The 19,810-nt window shown below is 52.0% G+C and overlaps 1 protein-coding gene and 1 long non-coding RNA gene across 2 annotated transcripts in view; one reads left to right on the top strand and one right to left on the bottom strand.

Moving 5' to 3' along the window:
* Positions 1–19,810, bottom strand: part of LOC123588322 (transmembrane protein 132B) — a 367,329-nt gene that overhangs the window by 75,210 nt on the left and 272,309 nt on the right. The window contains exon 4 of the mRNA XM_045459135.1: positions 14,127–14,313. Coding sequence (XP_045315091.1) covers positions 14,127–14,313 — 187 coding nt within the window. The remainder of the gene's footprint in view (positions 1–14,126; positions 14,314–19,810) is intronic.
* On the top strand, positions 197–964 carry LOC123588323. The gene is made up of 2 exons (XR_006707807.1): positions 197–710; positions 866–964. It is a non-coding gene; the product is annotated as an uncharacterized LOC123588323 (long non-coding RNA).

A 19,810-nucleotide genomic window follows, 5' to 3' on the forward strand; every position in this document is an offset into this window, starting at 1 on the left:
GACCTTCCCGGGGGAGGGGAGCGCGGGGCAGGTGTGGCCACAAGCTGGTCTGCGCGCGCCATCTAGTGGGCGCCCCGGGGACGGTCCGTTTGGGCAGGAGCCGCTGGAGCCAATCAGAATCGCCGTCTGGCCGGTTGTGAAATTAAGGCCCTTTGGGGAGAGGTGTGCAGGGCTCCGCGCTAAGCTATGCAAAAAAAAAAAAAAAAAAAAAAAAAGAAAGAAAGAAAAAAGAAAGGAGGGGGGAGTGCATTGCAACATTTCCTGCGCGTTTCCCTCTGGGGTACGCGGGGAGGGCAGGGGCCTAAGGATTCTTTACAGCCGCCTCTAATCCAACTGGTCAGTGACTCTGGCCCCCTGGTTACAGAGTACTTTCAAAGTCACCACTACTCTTAAGGGTCCCCCCTTTAATCACACTGGTATGCTGAAGAAAGCGGCGGTTAATGTTCACTGCGCCCATGTCATGGGACAAACCCCAGGCATATATCGTTGCTGCCCACAGCCTGGATGAGGCTATCCTAGGGGGAATTATATTGTCCTTTTGCAGATGGGATGACGGAGGTTCACGAAGGCGGTTTGTGTTGAAGATCACAAAGCTTAAGGAAGGGGTGAGGCAGGTCTGAACTGAGACGGCCTGACTTTCCGTAGTGCGCACTTCTCCCCGTCTCCCTGGCTGCAGACATGACGCTCTCCCTTCTCTGACCAGCACGCAGGTGGGCGGAGTCCTCGCGGGTGAGGCCTCTGGTGTGTCATTTCCAAGCAGGGAACCCCAGTCCTGGTGGAGGCATCTGCAAGGCCCGCGCTCCCAGGGACTTGCATATGCCAGCCCAGTTCACACGTGAACAGTAAAGGAGACTTTTCTTTCCAGAAAGAAAATTATGTTCTCCGAATACAGCCTCCTGATGATTTTACCACCTTTAAGGGGTGTGTGTGTGTAAAACAGAAGCAAATAAAACCCTTCACATAATTGCTCTCAATTTTGTCATTCGGGGCTCATCACCCAACAAAACAGAACAATTCCCGAGAAGAAGTCGTTGATGGATGTTCCGCTCAGCAGAGAGGTTTTCATGAGATAGGTTATAAATATTAATGGTACTGACCGAACCTTAAAAACGTGTCCTGTGGCAACCAAAGAGCCCAGAACTCGTTATTCCTCTGACGGACAGTCACCAGTTTTTTCCTGGACTTGCTTACTGGGTCTATCTTTCCTGTTCACCTTCAGAAATTATCCAGCAGCAAAGGTTTGCCAAAAAGACGTAGGTCAACCGAACTAAACATCTTAATGGGTTTTTTCCCTTCTCCTTTTCCACTTAGCTGACTCCGGTTCACTCTCCAAGAGCAATCCTTTTGATACTGTTATTATTTTTTTTATTTCTCTCTTTTGAGAGCGAGACAGAGAGCGTGAGTGGAGGAGGGACAGAGAGACACAGAATCCGAAGCAGGTTCCAGGCTCCGAGCAGTCAGCACAGAGCCCAACGCGGGGCTCAAACCCAACGCGGGGCTCACATGAACTGTGAGATCATGACCTGAGCCGGAGTCAGACGCTCAACCGACTGAGCCACCTGGGCGCCCCCTATATTGTTATTTGTTTTTAATGCAAGTTAGGAAATGACATAACATCTCAATCCAATGATGGGGCCACTGGGGTGACAGCCTTACTGAATGTGCTCCCTGGCATCACGCCCTGGAAACACGCGAACCGCGGACAGGTGACCTGTGTCTGGCACATTAGAAGTGTTCATACAGCGGCACTTACAAAGCGCGTGGCTTTAATCTCATCCGACAAAGATGGTTATTTCTGGTCATTTGGAAAGTGTACCCACTGGACACACATTCTCCTTGACAATTTAAAATTGCTCCTTTCAGCGGTGACTGCGTCGGATCAATCAAGTGAAACCGTGTGTATATAACCAAGGTAACAGCTATTTGCAGAACATCTTCCTCTTTCTTGTACATACAAGGACCTAAAAGAACGGCAGTAGGTTTATTCCAGATAGCGACTGCCAAACGTGCTGTCACCAACGGGTAAGGATGCTAACAAATTTGTTTGGGGGGAAGGAGAGGCCCAGGGGGCCTCCTGGATGGACTTGTGAGGTCAGGAGTCGACAGAAAGGCTTTTCAGTCTCATCCTCGTTCTGGTAAAGGGAGTCCAGTCAACAGGACTCAATACACTGGGTCAATGACCTAAGATCTCCCAGCCCTGTAAGCCGCCATCCAGACGTCCGCTCTGGCTAGAGGTGTAGACGGGGTGGGACTGGTCTGCACCCAACGGCATCCAGATGCAGGTACGTTGGCAAATCCGGGGTATATATGTAGCTACTCACTGTTCCTGCACCTGCGATGGGTTAGTGTCCCCGGGCGATTCATGCCCACTGGAATCTCAGAAGGTGACCTTGTTTGGAAGGAGGGTCTTTGCAGATGTAATGAGTTAACACGAAGTCGTACTGGATGAGGGTGGGCCCTGAATCCAATGACTGGGGTCCTCATAAGGAGAGGACACAGAGAGGCACACACAGCCAGCCCTGTGGTGCAGAGGCAGGGAGTGGGAGTGATGTGGCCACAAGCTAAGGAATGCTTGGAGCCACCGAAAGCGGGAACAGGTAACGGGAGCGTGGCCCTGCTGACATCTTACTTTTGGAGGTCCGGCCTCCAGAACTGAGACAGTAGTTACCATCTGGTGGGCGGTGATTCGTTATGGCCCCAGGAAAAGAAGCACCCAAGACGGACTACTGACTGATCGCCGCCCTCACTCCTGCCTCAACACGGCAGTGTTCGGGCATGCGACCATTTGGCACATGATATAAACCCACTTCCCACCCCCAAACCAGATGGAGTTTTGTAGGATGCACCACAGTCACAAAAAGAAAAGGGGGGGGGGGGGAGAAATGGAAACCACGTAAGGATTCATCAGTAGGGAAATGAACTATGGGAATAGCCCACCACAGAATACTACAGAGCAGTTTTTAAAAAATGGATGAGGCGACTCCATTCGCATGGGCATGCAAAAGGCTCCAAGACATATTGTTGGCTGTGAAGAATGTGATACGGAGCACAACACCCTTTGTTTTAAAACACAGCCACGCATGAAACGACACCGCGTATTTTCTGCAGCCGCATACACGGGTCTGAACGCAGCCCCGGTTCCGGATGAGAAACAGAAAATGATAAGCCTTAGTGAACTTGGGGGAGGGGGGTCGGGATGGGGTGGTCACACTTACGCCTGACCCGGAATGTTTCGGGAGGATGCAGTCAAGCACTATTAGATCTTATCTTTTAAGTTTGAAACCAAAGACAAAGGACAAGAAAAAGACTCACTCACAAGCCTTCACAACCTTCTGAACTGCCCTCCCACTTAAGACCTCCCAAAGCCATGACAGACCCCTCGAGGGGCCACGGATGCCTGCTGGACTTCCTGGGGGCCAACCTGACCGTGCTCAGAGCCGGCTCAGGGCTGGGGGCTCCGAGGACGCGGGTCGCCCCTCCGAAGCCCAGCCATCTACAGTGCAGATAGGCAAGGGACAGATATCGACAGCCAGGGAGGGAGAGAGATTCCTTCCTTCCACGACAGGACACAAGGGCTTCATGAGATTTAAGTCCCCCCACCCGTTGCTTCTGGGGTGCCATCAGACGCGATCAGCCCAAGAAAATAAAGAGGCTTCAACGTGGCAAGCGGAGTAGGCCGCAGCCACTGGCCCACGCACGCTTACAGCGAGGGAGGGGCCCGGTAGCCCGAGCCAACAGATCAGACAAGAGCAGTTCCATGGCTTGGCCTGGGGAGGGAGGTGGCCTGTGCCCTCCCTCCCATGGGAGCAAGAGCCAGTGTCCCCGAGCAGGAAGGAGGAGAAGGGCAAAGGAAAACGGGGTTCTCAGAAACGGAGTCCCCCGGCCCCCCAGCTCCAAGCTAGACTGGGAGCACGTCTGTGGTCCCTCTCTGCTCTGAAGGCCTCCACCGTGATGACGCCTCTCTAGACATCACACCTGTGCCTCATCCCATCCAACGACGTCGAAACAGCCCCGTGCCAGAAATCCCCCGTGTTCCCTACACCGTGCACCACGGTTCTAAACTCCTGTTGTTGACGGGCGGTCTCATGCCAGGCTCTATCCCGGACAGTTGCCACACGTGACTGCACCACAGTTCTGGGCCGATCGCGCCCATGGGGGGACTGAGTCAGGGCAGGTGAGTCACTCGCCCAGCCTCATGTGGCTGCTAAGAGTCAGAGCCGGGATTTGAACACAGCTCCGAGTCTGCTTACCGTGCGTGTTCCTCGGGGATCTGAGTTTGCCATCCACTCAAATCGTTTCGAAACTGCTGCTGGTCTGGGTTACCGCTGAAAAAAAGAAGTGTCCCCAGCTCCACGTCTGTTGTGACTGTCGCTGTTGTGACTGTCTCCTGGTCCAAATCCAAGCTAGGCACGGATCCTGGACAGAGGCAAAGGCTGGGACCTCTGTGCCCAGGGCCCCACCTTTCCAGGCTTCCTTGCGGCCCCAGAGGAACAGGCAGGGAGCAGACAGTGGGTGCTCCCTACTCTGGAGACCACGGATCCTCATTCCAGCCTGGGGAACCCCTCTCTCTCTCTGCCCCCCTCTTCCTACATTCAAAGGCATCCCACCCTCCCCCACTCTACTCCCAATGTTTGGAGGGACTGAAATGGGGGTCTATTTACAGAAGACAAAAAAAAAAACCCAAAAACAAAAAAAGCCACCATCATCTTCTCAGAATTTCCCTGCATCTGAGCCGACATCTGAATGAATGCGTGACAGGTCAAGGGCTGAAGGAAAAGGATTCCAGTTGGAGGAGGAGCCCGGGCAAAGGTCCTGGGGTAGAGAAGGCTTTGGAGTGAGCGAGGTGAGTCTGAGGGGGGGCTGCGCTTTGGATACCCCAGTGAGGAGGGAGAATCACACTGCACGAGTTCTGAGCAGCCGCCGGAGGGCTCTGGACAGGAGTTTGCAGGGTCTAAAGTGTGTAAGCAGAGAGCTCTGTGTGTACATGGACAGTAGGTTGCACGGCGTCAAGGGTGGAGGCAGAAGATGAGGCAGCCACCCAAGAGGGGGCTGGGGGGGGGACCTGGGGTGGGGAGCAGGGGGGTGGGGCTGCAGCGCGGACGCTGAGCGGGGGCACACCCCTGCACTCAGCACACTGTACTGAGCCCGTCTGTGCGTACCCCCGCCTCACCCCCCAGGTCTCCCGGAGGGCAGAGGCCAGCACTTGAGTGTTCCTGGGTGTGTGTGTGCATACATGCATGTGTGTGCACATATGTGTGTGCACACACGTGTCTACATCCACGTGTGCATGTGCATATGTGCACAGTTGTGCCTACATGCGTGTGTGCATGTGTATATGTACACACATCTACATGTATGTGTGTGTATATGTGCACACACGTCTACATCTGTGTGTGCATGTATGTGTGCACACATGTGTCTACAAGGGTTTGAGCACATGTGTGTGCACGTGTCTACATGTGCGTGCACACGTGTTTATATGCACACGTGTCTACATGCATGTACATGTGTGCGCACACGTGTGTACATGCGCATATGCATGCGCACAGATGTGTTTACATCTCTGTGTGTGCACCCATGTGCCTACATGTGTGTGTGCGCACGTGTATGAATGTGTGTGTTTCTTTCCCCATCCAATGTCATGGACCCCTGAATCCTAACAACAGGCACCTGCTGCAGACCCCAGGTTCCGAGCCCCGGATCCTCCTCTGTGTGCAACGGGACGTCACTGGAGGCTTTTAAAAGTGGGATGAGTGAGAAACGGCAACACGGTCTGGTTTGTGTTGCAAAAACCAGCAGTGAAGTAACACCAAGTTAGACGGTGGAGTGCGCCCTCTGACCAAAGCTGACCAGGTACCATCTGCCATCCGATGGTGGGCTGCGTGCTGGGCGACAGAGCTGACGAACAACCACGCTGGCCTCTGGGCTCCAGGACCTCACAGCCTCGCAGGGTGGGTGGAGATATGAATAGATAACCCCAAATGTGACCCTGCTCGGGCCCCAGAACCTGGGAATATGGAGCATAAAGGGGTTTCAGACGTGATCCAGTGAAGGATCCTGAGATGGGGAGGTTGTCCTGGGTTACCCCGATGGCTCAGTGTCACCGCAGTGTCCTTGGAAGTGAAAGAGGGACGTGGGAGGGTCAGAGTCCAAGGAGATGTGGTGATAGAAACGGACCTCAGAGTGACGTGGGGCCCTAAGGCAAGGAATGTGGTGGCCTCTAGAAACTGGAAACGGGCAAAGATCGGATTTTCCCCATGTGCCTCCAGAAGGAACACAGTCCTGCTGATGCTTTGATTTTTGTCCCGTAGACCCAGTACGGAATTTCCAACTTCGGGAATTGTAAGATGAATTTGTGTTGTTTAAAGGCCCTAAGTTTGTGGTAATTTGCCAGAGGAGCTACAGGAGAGGAGCGCAGATGCCAAGAACAGGGCCTGGGCGCCAGGAGGCCCGTGCAATGTTAGCTGTTCCAGAAAGGCCCGCAGGAGCGGCCCTGCCTTCCTCCCCAGCTCTTCCCCCACCCCCTTCTCCGAGGTCCTGAAACACGCCAAGCCTAATTCTGCTGCACGATGCCCACTGCTCCCTCTCGGGGCAAACACCAGGCCCTTGGAAAGATGTTTTCCTGATCCTCCTGATGCCTCTGACTCTGCCCAGCCTCTCTGTTCCGCTACCATCAGAAGTTTCTCACCACCCGAAATGACAGAACGGACTCAGCACCCTGCTGTCCTGGAAGGTGAGCACCACGAGAGCTGGGGCTCTGTTTGTCACCGCTGGCTAGAACACACAAGAAGGAAAGAAGTATTTGTGCCCCGGTCTTGGAAAGTCTCGGGCCAATACAGCTGAAAAGGAATCTGATGATCTGTTGCTTTTTTTTCCCATGCGGAATAATGTACCCAGTTGCCTAGAAACTCACCAATCGTGTTCACTGTCTTATGCCAACCTTGTTGAAAGATAATGTGTTTCTATCTGCCTGCGCAGAGCTCATTTTTTAGTTTTAAGAACTGTGGTTGAAGAGTGGACTCCAGCCCTGCACGCCAAGCTACCCCTGGAAATAAATCTCTAAGCTCAAAGCTCAGTAATTGGACGGAATGCCGGAGAGAAGTGAAGGGGAGGGAAGAAAAGACTGAGCGGAGGAAGACAGACAGAAAACTTGTGCTTTCATAAAGCAAAGAAACAGGCACTGAGTTAGCATTTCCCAGGCATGGAGGGGACAGCAAAAAGACTATTTTTAAGTTGTAGATTTTAAAGATGATGCAGAAAACATCATTATTACCCTGGGTTATGACACTCCTCTTTTTAGACTGCCCTTTTTAAGATGGGATTTTTGAAAGTTTTGACCATCTGTGCTGTTCTGCTAGAAATGGAAATATCAAGTCACAAATGGTTTCCAACTCCAAAATTTCCATCAATTCCATGCTCCCCCTTTCCGGGTACCAAAACATAATGAATATAGAACACAGTGTACCCTAAATAAATGTCTGTTGTATAGCGATTGACCAGATGGATGGATGGATGGAAGGAAGGACAGATGGACAGAAGGACGACTGGAGGGATGGATGCGCAGATGGACAAATAGATGGGCAAAAGGATGGATGGACATATGGACAGATGGATGGAAAGATAGGTGGATGGATGGGCAGAGGGATGGCTGGCTGGCTGGCTGGCTGGATGGATAGGTGGCTGGGTGGGTGGGTGGGTGGGTGGATGGATGGATGGATGGGCGGGCGGATGGATAGATGGATGGACGGACGGATGGACAGATGGATATATGGATGGATGGAAAGGAGGATGGATGGGTACATCACCACTGCCACTGTTCTTTTGCAAGCCCTCCTGCCTGGATCACTGCACTGGGGCCTGCCCTGGCTTCTATGCCTGGGGTCTCTCAGTTCTATCAGGCATCCCCCAAAGCTGGAAATTTACCTCCATGAAGTAGTGATTGGCTCATCACCCAAAAGGTGCCCACAGTGTCCAGTGCTACCCAGGGTCACGCAACTGTAGTAGCAAAGTTCTAAATCATAAGCTTGGGGTTGCCTTGCAGGGTAACAGTCCCCCTCAGAAGGGGCTGTGAGACTGGGCACGGTCACTGCTGACTGCCCACCCAGCAGTCTTCCCTCCTCTCCTCCCTGTCACAGCTGAGTCCCAGGTCTTCATCTCCCCATCTCTGCACCATGGCCATATCTGACTCATGAAATCAAACTCTTGCTTTCCTCCAGGTGGAGAACCCACCACCTGCCCTGAGACCGAACCTCTGTTTGGCCTTTCCGCAAAGTTTGACAGATAGGACTGCATGTGGCCAGAGCGTATAATGGCCATGATGAAAATACGGATGACTAAATATTACAGAGTGCTTACAACGTGCCAGGCCAACGTGCTAACACCGTCCCTGCAGGATTTCACTGAATCCTCACAAAACGCTATAAGGCAGGAAATACCATTTCACAGACGAGGAAACAGTTTCACAGACGTGATGTGCCCACAATAACAAAGCTAACAGTTCAAATTTCAGTCTAGAAAGGTTCACCCAATAGCCCGTACTCTTGACCAAAATGTTTCGCTGCCAACTCCCTGAAAGGTGGAAATGATTGACGTTTTCCCAGGATGTACATCAGCCCAGTAAAGCAACAGGGTAACAAAGCTGGAAAGGTAGAGAGAGTCACTAACTCTACACAAGAGTTGAAGGTGCTTGAGTCCTCCTGGGTTGCTTTCCAACTGCATACGTGACCTTTCCATTTGCCTGGATGTCGTAAGCATGTTCGTATTTGTTGGATCTCAGTCCGCGTAACACCGCTGTGCGATACACAGGACTGGGATTCTAACTTGGAAATTCACAGGTGAGAAATGAAAGCAAAGACAAGTTAACTGACCCCAGGAGGCCACAGGGAGAAGGAGAGGCCAGCTGGGCTCTGCCCTCAGGTCTCTTCCAGCCCCAGGGGTTGGAGGAAGCCAACAGCCCCAGCCCCTGGGGGGTCCATATCCTCTAGAAGGAAAGGCTTTGTGCGTAAACGAAGAAGATCGCCAGGCCTGTGGTGGCTCTCCTGTGGGATCCTCTGAAAGACCAGAGTGCAGAGTGCTTTCCTGATGGCAGAAAAGCAGTGTCCCCAGGAGCGGGGAGCTGTCAGAGGTGGTGGGTTGGCTGGGGTTGACACTGAGGTCCAGAAAGCTGCTCGGAAAGCAGCCTGGGGAGGCAACAGAAGAACGGATCATGAGAAGAAGGATGGAGAGCTCGGGGTACACAGCCTGAGGAGGACCAGAAAGGGGAGACTGGGGTCCCGTACCAGGGAGAGTGGGAGGAAAATAACACCCCCCAAGGATGCCCACGTCATAACCCTCAGAACCGATGGGTATGTTACTTTGCACGGCAAGAGGGAAAGTGAAGGCTCTCGAGCTGAGATTTTCCTGACTCATATCCAAGAGAACCCAATGTCATCACAAGGGTCCTTATAAGGGACAGAGGAAGACAAGAGACTCAGAAAGGAGACATAATGACAGAAGCAGAGGTCTGAGTGGTACGGAGCCAGGAGCCAAGGGATGCGGGCGGCCTCGGGGAGCTGGAAAGGGCAGCGAATGGATCCGCCTCCCTCCCAGCCTCGAGAAGGACGCAGTCTTGCTGACACGTTGATCGTAGCCCAGGGAGACCCATGTCAGACTCTGGCCTGCAGACTATAAGACGGTGACCTTGTGTTGCTTTAAGCCATTAAGTCTGGAATGATTTGTTACAGCGGCAAAAGGGAATTAACACAGCAAATGAGAGCTCCAGCCAGTGGACTTGGGTTCCGATGGTAAATATAACCATTCGTTCCCTTGTTGAGCAAATGTCGTACATGGGGCACCATGCACCATGCTGAGAAAACGCCTGGTGGTCGGAGCAAACACGGTCCCTCCCATCAAGCAGCTCGTGACCAGCATCTGCTCAGCAATCTACTGCTGCCCAGCTCCAATGTGCCCCTCATCACCTGCTCTGTGAAAATGGATCCGAGTCCTTAACATTTTCCCTTCGCCGAAAGGCAAGGTGTGGAGCTTTGCCCGTAAGGGTGCCCGAGAGACGCTGCAGAGGGAAAGGGTTTGCTTTCTGACTGTGGCGCTCTCTCTGCGGGCCGCTGCCGTGCCCACGCCGGGACTTCTCCGGCACAGGTGGCTGCCTTCGCGGGCAGCTCCCGCGGCAGCCGGCAGCCCGCAGCTCTACCCGGCATCCACCTTGAGTGCCTCAACAGCAAGTGCCTCTGAGGAGACGCGTCCCTGTAAAGTGCGGTCCTCAAAATTCCAGCGAGTTCCACCGGTCGGCCACCCCAGCAACTTCTCCACATTCAGTGAGCCGTGACTGTGCCCCCTCCCCGATACGGTCTGGATCTCAGGGTGGGGGGAACCTCTTCCTTGGGCACGCGCTCTCAGCCCTCGGGCGGGGGGTACTCCTGATGTCTTCCATCCAGACATTCTTGAGCGTTCTCTTCACTTCTCACTAAGCAACCCCTCGTTTTCCAGTCCTTGTCAGAATTAATAACTCTTTAAATCAAACTTTCCCTGTTCAAATTCTTTCTCCTGATCGGAGCCAGGCCAAGACAGATGTGCACAAACCTATAAATAAGCATGAACTGCAGACAGTGGTGCAACCTACAGGAGACAAGTCGGCAAGAATATGAGGACGGAGCTAAGTTGGTCTGAGCGGCCGGGAGAGGCCTCTCCAAGGTGACCTTTAAGGTGAAAAGAGACGAGAAGCCAGCCCAGTGGAGCATTCCGGCCGGGCCTGGGACTCGGCATGGCTGGGTTCTGAACGCACAGGCTTCTGGTGAACGGGACACATTTGGACGTCAGAGTCACATCGTGCGATAAAACCAGACCCGGCGTCCATTCCCTGGACGGGCTCTGGTTCCTTAGGTGACCTAGCCCCGGTGCCCTGCCTCCAGCCTGGGGTGGGGGGGCCCTCGTGCCTGCCAGGCTTCCCGACTCTCTTCTGTTCTGTGTCTGGCTTCTCATCTGTCCTAATTCCCTCATACCCGAGGGCGTGCACTGAAATGACTGTTTGAACTAGGAAAGTGGCTTCTGCTTCTGCGTACAACCCCATACAATAACAAGGCCATTTTGTTCATGCCTGTGGAGAAGTCACATGGCACCTTTATATCATGCAGCAGAAGTTGTCCAGAGTTAGCTGCCACTGAGAAGAAAAGAGGTGGAGAGTAGGAGGGGGTTTGGGGGAGGAAGGGAGGGGGAGGGAAGGAGAAAGGAAGGGGAGGGGGGAGGGGAAGGAAGAAAGGAGGGGGGAGGAGGAGAAGGGAGGAGGGACCAGAGGAGTGGGGGGAGAAGAGGTGGGAGAGAGAAGGGGAGGAGAAAGGGGAGGGGCGGGGGAGGAAAAGAAGGGAAAGGAGGGGGAGGGGCAGGGGAAAGGAGAAGGAAGGGGTGGGGAAAGGAGGAGGATGGGGGAGGAGGGAGGAGGAGGGGGAGGTAGGGGAGGGGGGGAGGGGAGAGAAGAGGGAGGGGAGGGGCCTGGCAGGAAGGGAGAAAGGGAAGGAACACATAGACGGTACTTCCCTGCTAAGCAAGTAGGCAGAACCACCCCCACGCCCCCCCCCCACCCCGAAGGCCACCCCTTGGCAGTTGTGGGTTTGGAGAGCAGCTCAAACAACCGATTTCAAAAAGATGAACTACCCACCTCGGTCCCACCATCCCACCGCAAACTTTCCTAAATAGCTCTGGTCCCCTGGGGTCATTTTGAAGCCGCTCCTCACAGTGATTTAAGAGATTGTGATACAAAACACCACTCAAGGATCCAAGGATCCAAGGCTTTCCTGACAAAAGGAATTAAAGCCCAAAAGCAAGAAACCTTCCCTAAGTAAAGATTGACCAGATGGGGAGCATCCTGCAGCATCTCATAGTCAGAGACAAGCCTCCACCCCCCCCCTCCACCCTCCCCCACCACCCCCACCCCCGGTGCTGAGCCCAGGCACCTGTCAGGAAGACACAGGGTCAAGGAGGCTGGCCCCTGCAGAGACTGTCAAAGCCCACCTGCTTTTCCTGATCTGCCAGGTTCTTCCTTCCTGTGTGGGTTTCACCATCTCCTTCTCTTCCCCTCCCCCTGACTCTGTCTTGTCCCCGTGAGGGACACCCCACCCAGCCAAGAGTCATCAGTGAGGTCTTCAGGCATCATGAGAGAGGATGTCACCACAGCCAAAGAGCATTTGAGCGTCCGTAGCAAAGGTCCATCAGGAAAGGTTATCTCAAGAGATGAGACTGATATCTCCTGAAGCCCAGAACGACAGAATAATTGTCCCCGCTGCCAGGCACTCTGCTCAGAAGGGTAGTTCCAGCAAGATGCTAAACTCAAGTTCTGGCCACGGATGCGTCGTTGCAAGTGCGCCAACACAGCCCTACAGCAGTCGTAAACGACGCATCACCATCCATCACTTGGCTGTGTTCTGACACAACTTTGTCCACAGACACAGGCAGCAGACTGGATTTGGTCTGCGGGCTGCACTCGGCCAACCAGGAGTCTATCTCCCTGCCTGGTTCCAGTCTCCTTTCCGGCTCCTCTCCGAACCGGCACCTGCCCATCAGAGGAGAGCATGACGCCCTCCCTTGAAATTCCGTCCTCAGAAGCAATGGGAGGCTGCGGGATCCCCAGTGAATCAACTGCTACGCATTAAGCATAGAGCAAAATTTTAAGGACTCGGAGTAAAGATGTAACCCAACCTCAGCCAGATCTAGGTTGATCTGGAGAATCAGAACGGCCTCCTTCTGGCTTAAGATCGACATCCATCCATCTCTGCCCCTTTGCAGGGCCATTTCCCGCTGGTTGTGGCTCTGCCTCAAAACCACCATGCAGATCGTTTTTGATGGGGGTAAACTCCATCAGGCTAACTTTCAAGAATTAGATGAGCCCAGTAGCCTGGATTAAAGCATGGGGTTCTTTCACCAGCATTCGTTTCCAGCATACATGAACTGTCTCAGGCATTGTTCTAGGTGCTGGGGTCACAGACGTGGACACGACTGACCAGAACCCTACCTCCACGGATCTCACTTTGCAGGGAGGACACGGGTAGTGAGCCCTGCACCTCCAACACCGATGACATCTATGAAGAAGGTGAAACAGCGTGGTGACGTGGGCAGACAGTGATACAAAGGGGGACAGAGAGCGAGTTCTGGCCAACGTGGCTGGGGAAGGGTGCATCTCTGAACAGTCAAGTTGAAGAGAAGGAGCCAGGCTTGGGGAGACTTTGGGAAAGTGTTTCGGGCACAGACGAGAGTAAGAACACAGATACAGAATTGCAGAATTAATTGGAGGATGTAGGGTTTCGTTTACAAGGATCTTAACCCTGGTATCCAACTTGAGTATGAATGACAGAAGCACCCACAGATTGCCCTAGAATATCTGGGTGTTGACCCCCACACTTTGGTCCCAGACAGGAAGGTCAAAGCAATGCAGAATATTTCATGTTCCACTGAACATTTCCGGTGTGGAAAAGGGTATTAGGAATGCAGCGTTCCCCAGGGATTGATCATCCCTGTGGCCCACCGGCGCTGTCCTTTTTACGTTCTGGAACCTCATGCATGACCCTGTGCCCTGGTGTGGTCCCCGAGTCTGGTCGCGAAGGGAGCTTCAACCAAAGTCAGAGGAAAAATCTGGTCACTCCAGGCCAGGCACAGAAACACAACAGGTTCTGTGGACTTCAGGACCTTATGCAGGCTCAGTTGGTCAGATCCTAACAAGGCTCCTTCAGCCCAGCTGCACTTTTCAGTTGTCCAGCCCCCACGCTCCCTGGGAACTTCCCGGCGAAGTCGAGTGACCTGGGCCGCTCGCTCACATGCAAAGCACTGTCCCCACGCAGACCCCTGATACAGCACTTAGTCCTGATGTGGGCACAGACTGAGACGATAAAGGACAAGGGCTCCCTGGGAAACGTTCCCCAATATCCACAAGGAACAGAGATTTACAGTAGACCCCAAATAGTTTCCAGGAAGGCATTATGGGAAGTAGGTAAATAAAATGTAATCTAAGTGCATTTCCTTTGCTTCAACAACTTCATCAAGAGCATAAAAAACAACAGATTATAAAACGCTTCATGTTTCTTTGAGTATTAAATCACTCAAAGAAAACTTCCTGGTGACCCCCTTCCGAAGCTCAAATTTCTCACCATCGCAAGGGGGACAATGCCCACGAAGGATGTCTGGCTGACAAAGATCTCGGAGACGGCCAGCTCGCTCATGGAGTCCTCCACTGGGTATTCCACCTGCCAGGTGATGGGCTGGGCCCCGGCCAGGCCGCTGCTGTTGTCGACCCCAAAGTCCACTTGCAAGATCTCGTAGAAGGAGCCATTTGTCCTGGAAAACAAACACATGCAAAAGTGCCATTTAAAACCTGACACTCAGCAGAACATCAAGAACGCAATAAATTGCCACCCTCCTCCTTGCCAATCGAAAGGGTGACTGCCAACTTCAACAGAGCTCACGGCGGTGCTGACAGAGCCTCCAAGCACCGCACGCAGCAAGAGGCCCTGAGCCTCCTGTCTGGTGTCGCCCCCACCCAACGCATGCCCATGCCACCATCCAGCACCGCGCACGGCAAGGCGCCCTGAGCCTCCTGTCTGGTGTCACCATTGTTCCAGTCCTGCGGCAAGTCCGGGATTCTGGCTACTTCTACTTTTACTTAGCTGTGTCTATGGACCAGTGGTTCAAACTCTGAGCTTTAGGATTTGGGAAGAATGGGCTGGTGGGAGAATCATGAGACCAAGCGTGGGAAGGACTCCCTGACTTCCTGGTTCGCTACACAACTATGAGCAACGTATAAGATAGTACAGTAGATTGTTCATTTCGTGAGCCTGAAATGGGATGAGATGTAAAGAATCCACCCGCCTTAATTCATGGAGCGACAGCGCTGCATGTGTATTTGGAAGCGGGGAAGAAGGTGGATGGGGCATTTACAGGTGAAAAAGACCAATGCCATTCTCAATATTTTTGTACACAGGGGGCATCTTATCATTGACAGGGACGTTGTAAATTATAGGCTGACTATTGTACCAACATAAGTCACCGAACAGAGTTAAAACAGAAGCCAGCCAGCACAGGACTTGTGAGTGATTCCTGCTGTAGCCTCTTCCCACCCTGGTGCTAGCTTTATCCCCAGCCAAGGAATATGACGGCAGAGTAACTGATTCACAGTCGCCCAAGACCTGAGTCACACGAACCAACTTATTCCTTTCCTGCCAGTGGGCCTGCCTGGACCCAAGTGGGCCTGGAAGGCTCTGCCCTGCCTTTTAGGGTCTGGACAGGGTCTTCAGTTTGAACCCCCAACGCGCAACCTGTGAGGAAAGACTTTGGAAATGAACCTGGGCAGGCTGCTTGGCCCCCAGAAGTCTGCTACCATGGACAGCTCCCCTTCCCGGGCCAACTCCAGAAGAGGGTCAAAACCACAGGGGGCTGGCGAGAGGGAGGCATCCAGGCACCCAAGACCTCATTCAGACACAGCAATAGTACTGACAGAACTGACCTGCCCCGTACAGAATTCCACACAAATCAGAACCACACCAGACTCCACACAGAATTGGTCGCATCTAACCTTTTCCCACGCAGCCAAGGGCTTAAGAAACTGTGCTGTTGCTCTGTCTCATCCAGTGGCCACTAGGCAGAAGCAGCTACTTAAACTGAAATATAACTTTATTAGAGTAACACAGCCGGGTGTTCCCAGCTGAGCTGAGGCTGGGTGTGGGACTTGCGAGCTGTGAGTCCTCAAGTATCTATCTGTCGTGTTGTTCTGCACGGGGAGGACAGTGTTTGCGGCACAGAGATCCCAGGCCTTGTGAGAAGGTGGACAGTGGGCACGCATGGGGACCACCCCCCCCCCAGGGGACCCTGATTTACTGGGCATCTTTAGTGAGAAGGCACAGAAGGGGGAGATTAAGGGCTGACCCTGAGCCGCCGAAGGGATTTCAGGGTCTCAGGAACCTAGGGACCCACTCCACGACCCTCGTTCCCCACCCACCACACTCCGGCCTGAAAAATCTCCTCTCTGGTCACGGGATTTCCTCACTTCTCCATCTGCTGGGTGTCCTCCTATAAGAGACGCTCGGTCCTTTCAGACCAGATCTTCGATCCCTCTGGACCGTGTGCCGTGCTTGTAACCACGACTAGAGGGCAGCTTCCAATACCTCCTCGTTTCTCAGCATTCAGTGGATCCCGGCAAAGTGAATGCCAAGAAAGTGATAACTTTCTGCTATTGGCAGCTTAATCCTGCTAAATCTGCACTCTGGTCTCGGGGTACAGAAGCAGCCGGTCTTTGGGCAAAGAGGGCAGCCCCATTCTCCGTGGGTCCTTCCTTCTCCTCTCTGACTGTCCAGCCCATGAGCTGGACCAGCTATGGGACTCTGCCCAAGTCCAGCTAGAAACAGATCAACAACCAACTCAGAGTCACCTTTATGCACAAGTTTTTATTTTAGGTCATTTCCCTCCAACCGGAAAGGCGGTCTTTTACTTTCAGGCAGCTGGCGTGCTTGCTAATAAGGCCATTTCCATGGAAATGGGTTTATAATTATTAACTTTACCTGCTCCTGATCTACTCTTGATAAGCCTTTCACACTTAGAACAGTGTTTCATGATCCTCTCGACTTAATAATTACCAACTGCCTTTGAGGAACCTGGATCAGTACTTCAGCCATGAGACATTCATTAGACACTTTTCCCCGGGGTGGAGAAGTGAGCGCATGCGTGTGTGTGTGCGTAGGTGTGCGCACACGTGTGCATGTGTGTGTTGGCAGAGGTCAGGCAGGAAATGGGGCTCGGCGGCTTCTCCCCTCGAGTGAGAGCACACAGCATCCTCCCGAAAGGACTTGGTTCCCAAAGTCCTGTAGAAACTGCTTCAATAAAAGCTGAACCTCTTTCCTGGGACCCTGGGACCCCAGAAGTGGGGCTGGGACAGCTTTTAAATGCACAGTGTGGCTACCGCTCAGACATGTCAGCAAGAAGGAGAGGGGGGGATGGGGCAGGAGAGGGGAATGGGGGCCCAACCCAGCAGCCTGTCCCCTGGAGCCACGCCCAGCCATTTCTCAGCATATAACCCAAGACGACAAATAATTATAGCTGGGGTTTTTTTTTTGTTTTGTTTTGTTTTTGTTGTTTGTTTGGTTGGTTGGTGGTGGAAGGGGACAGGGATGGGAAAGGAGGAATGAAGTGGGGAGGGGGGTTCAAAAGCTTGAACTCCTCTTGGGGCGCTGGGTGGCTCAGTCAGTTAAGCATCTGACTTCAGCTCAGGTCACGATCTCGCGGTCTGTGGGTTCAAGCCCCACGTTGGGCTCTGTGCTGACAGCTCAGAGCCTGGGAACCTGCTTCAGATTCTGTGTCTCCCTCTCTCTCTGCTCCTCCCCTGCTCACACCCTGTCTCTCTCTCTCTCAAAAATAAACACACAACAAAATTTTTTAATCAAAAGCTTGAACTCCTCTCCAGTAAACTGTGCTATTTACATAGATTTTTTTTACCCCTCCCCACGATCCCCACAAACTTCTAGATGGTTCTGAGCTACCAGGCTGAGATGCTGAAGCTTTCCCCACATGAGTTTTTCTAGAAATGGAGCAAGAGACGGTGACCTCTGTCAGGGTCTCTGTCTTAAGAGCCTTTCTCTGGTCATTACTTTTAAAATGACCACAAAGCAAGGAACATACTGACCCATGACTGCAATGAACAAATGCCCCAGAGTAGATCTGCTGGTTATTCACAGTAAGTACGAGGAGACTGAAATCCACCATCCCATCTAGACTGTTCACCCCGTGAGGACAAGGATGTGCCTGGAGCAGCTGGCACAGTACCCAGAAGATTGTAGGGATTCAATACGTATTTGTTTAATTCATCGAACATACTTAAAAGGCCCAGCAGGATATCCCGTAAAATTCCGGGGGGTGTCATTTGCCTTCTGGGACACAAGGAGCTACCAGTCAGCTGAATTCTGAGCTATATTCTTATGCCTGCCTGGTAAGTATATTTATATACTCTTTGCTTTGAGAAGGTATGTCTGTCTCCACCATTCCAATGTAATTCTCTTCTTTTTTTTTAAGACTTTGTTGTCGTTTTTTTTTCCCCCAACAGTTTTAAGTTCACAGCAAAATTGAGGGGAGGGTATAGAGATTTCCCATATTCCCCCTGCCCCCCAAAAAGCTTCCCCTGTTATCAACATCCCCACCAGATGGTACATTTGTCATCATCGGTGAACCTACACTGACACATCACAATCACCCGGAGTCCACGATTGATGTTATGGTTCACTCTATTGGTCGGGACAAACTTATGACACAGATCTGCCATATGGTGACGTATAGAGTATTCTCACCACCCCAAAAATCCTCCGGGCTCTGCCTATTTACCCCTCCTCCACTCAATGCCTGGCAACCACTGATCTTTTACTGTCTCCATGATTTTGCCTTTTCCGGAATGTCCCGTCATTGGAATCCTATGGCACGCAGCCTCTTCAGATTGGCTTCTTTCACTTAGTGATATGCACTCAGGGTTCTTACACAGATTTCATGGCTGGATGGCTCATTCCTTTTTAGTGCTGGTAACATTCCACTGTCCGGATGGACCATGATTTGTTTATCCATTCACTGAAGGAATCTTGGTTTGTGGACCTAGGTTTTCAACTTCTTTGGGTAAAATACCAAGGAGCATCGTTGCTGGAGGTAGGAACCTAATTCTTCAAAGGCCAAAACCTATTATAACACCACAGTCACTACAGTCCCTGGCACATTCATTTTACCCAATGACATTTATTAAGCAGATACGATGTGTCAGGCGCGGAGAATTCATTCATTCATATACAAATCGATAAGATCCCTGTCTTACTAATCAGGTAAATAAATAAGGCAAGTCCTGGTCATGAAAAATGCTCTCCTAAAAATAAAATAGACTTGAACTTTTAAAAAAAAAAAAAAGCTAAAGTTTTTTCAATTAAAAAACTTTAAGTACAATTTTAAAATAGTCCATTTTTACTTTAAAAAGATTTTAAACATTTACTTATTTTTGAGAGAGAGTGAGTGTGTACACGAGTGGGGGAGGGGCAGAGGGAGAGGGAGACACCGAATCCGAAGCAGGCTCCAGGCTCTGAGCTGTCAGCACGGAGCCCGACGTGGGGCTCGAACTCACGGACTGCAAGATCATGACCTGAGCCAAAGTAGGACACTTAACCAACTGAGCCACCCAAGCACCCCCATTTTTACCTTAGACTAGACTACAGATCACAACTGGAGACAATGAAAGGTGTTCAGGGCCTGCCCCTGTAAGAAACTGACATTTGAGCTGAGACCCAAAAGAATGAAGAGAACCAAACAGATCCTCAGCAAATGTTTGTCAAATACATGAGTAAATCTATTTTGAGCTTGAAAAAAAGTCATGGGAAAGTTTATCCCAAACCATCAGCATGAACACAAGGTGCTAAGTGAAAAAGAACATCCAGTCTTTGTTCAAACACCACCTGCTCAGTAAATCCTCTTTTGACCACGCTCTCCATCCCTCATCCCCCAACCCTACAGTTGAGACCCATTAGCCACACCCATGTTTTCTATGGCTTTTACCTTTTAACATAGCAAGTGACTGACTGATTGGTTGATTGATGGATGGATGGATGGATGGTTTGGGGGCACGTCTGAGTGACTCGGTTGGTTAAGCATCTGACTCTTGATCTCAGCTCAGGTCATGATCTCACAGTTTGTGAGTTTGAGCCCCACATTGGGCTCTGTGCTGGCAGCATGGAGCCTGCTTATAATTCTCTCTCTCCTGCCTCATTCTCTCTCTCTGCCCCTCCCCTGCTCACTCTGGCTCTCTCTCCCTCTCTCCCTCTCT

This window comes from Leopardus geoffroyi, chromosome D3, assembly GCF_018350155.1.
Source record: "Leopardus geoffroyi isolate Oge1 chromosome D3, O.geoffroyi_Oge1_pat1.0, whole genome shotgun sequence".
Lineage (NCBI taxonomy): Eukaryota > Metazoa > Chordata > Mammalia > Carnivora > Felidae > Leopardus > Leopardus geoffroyi.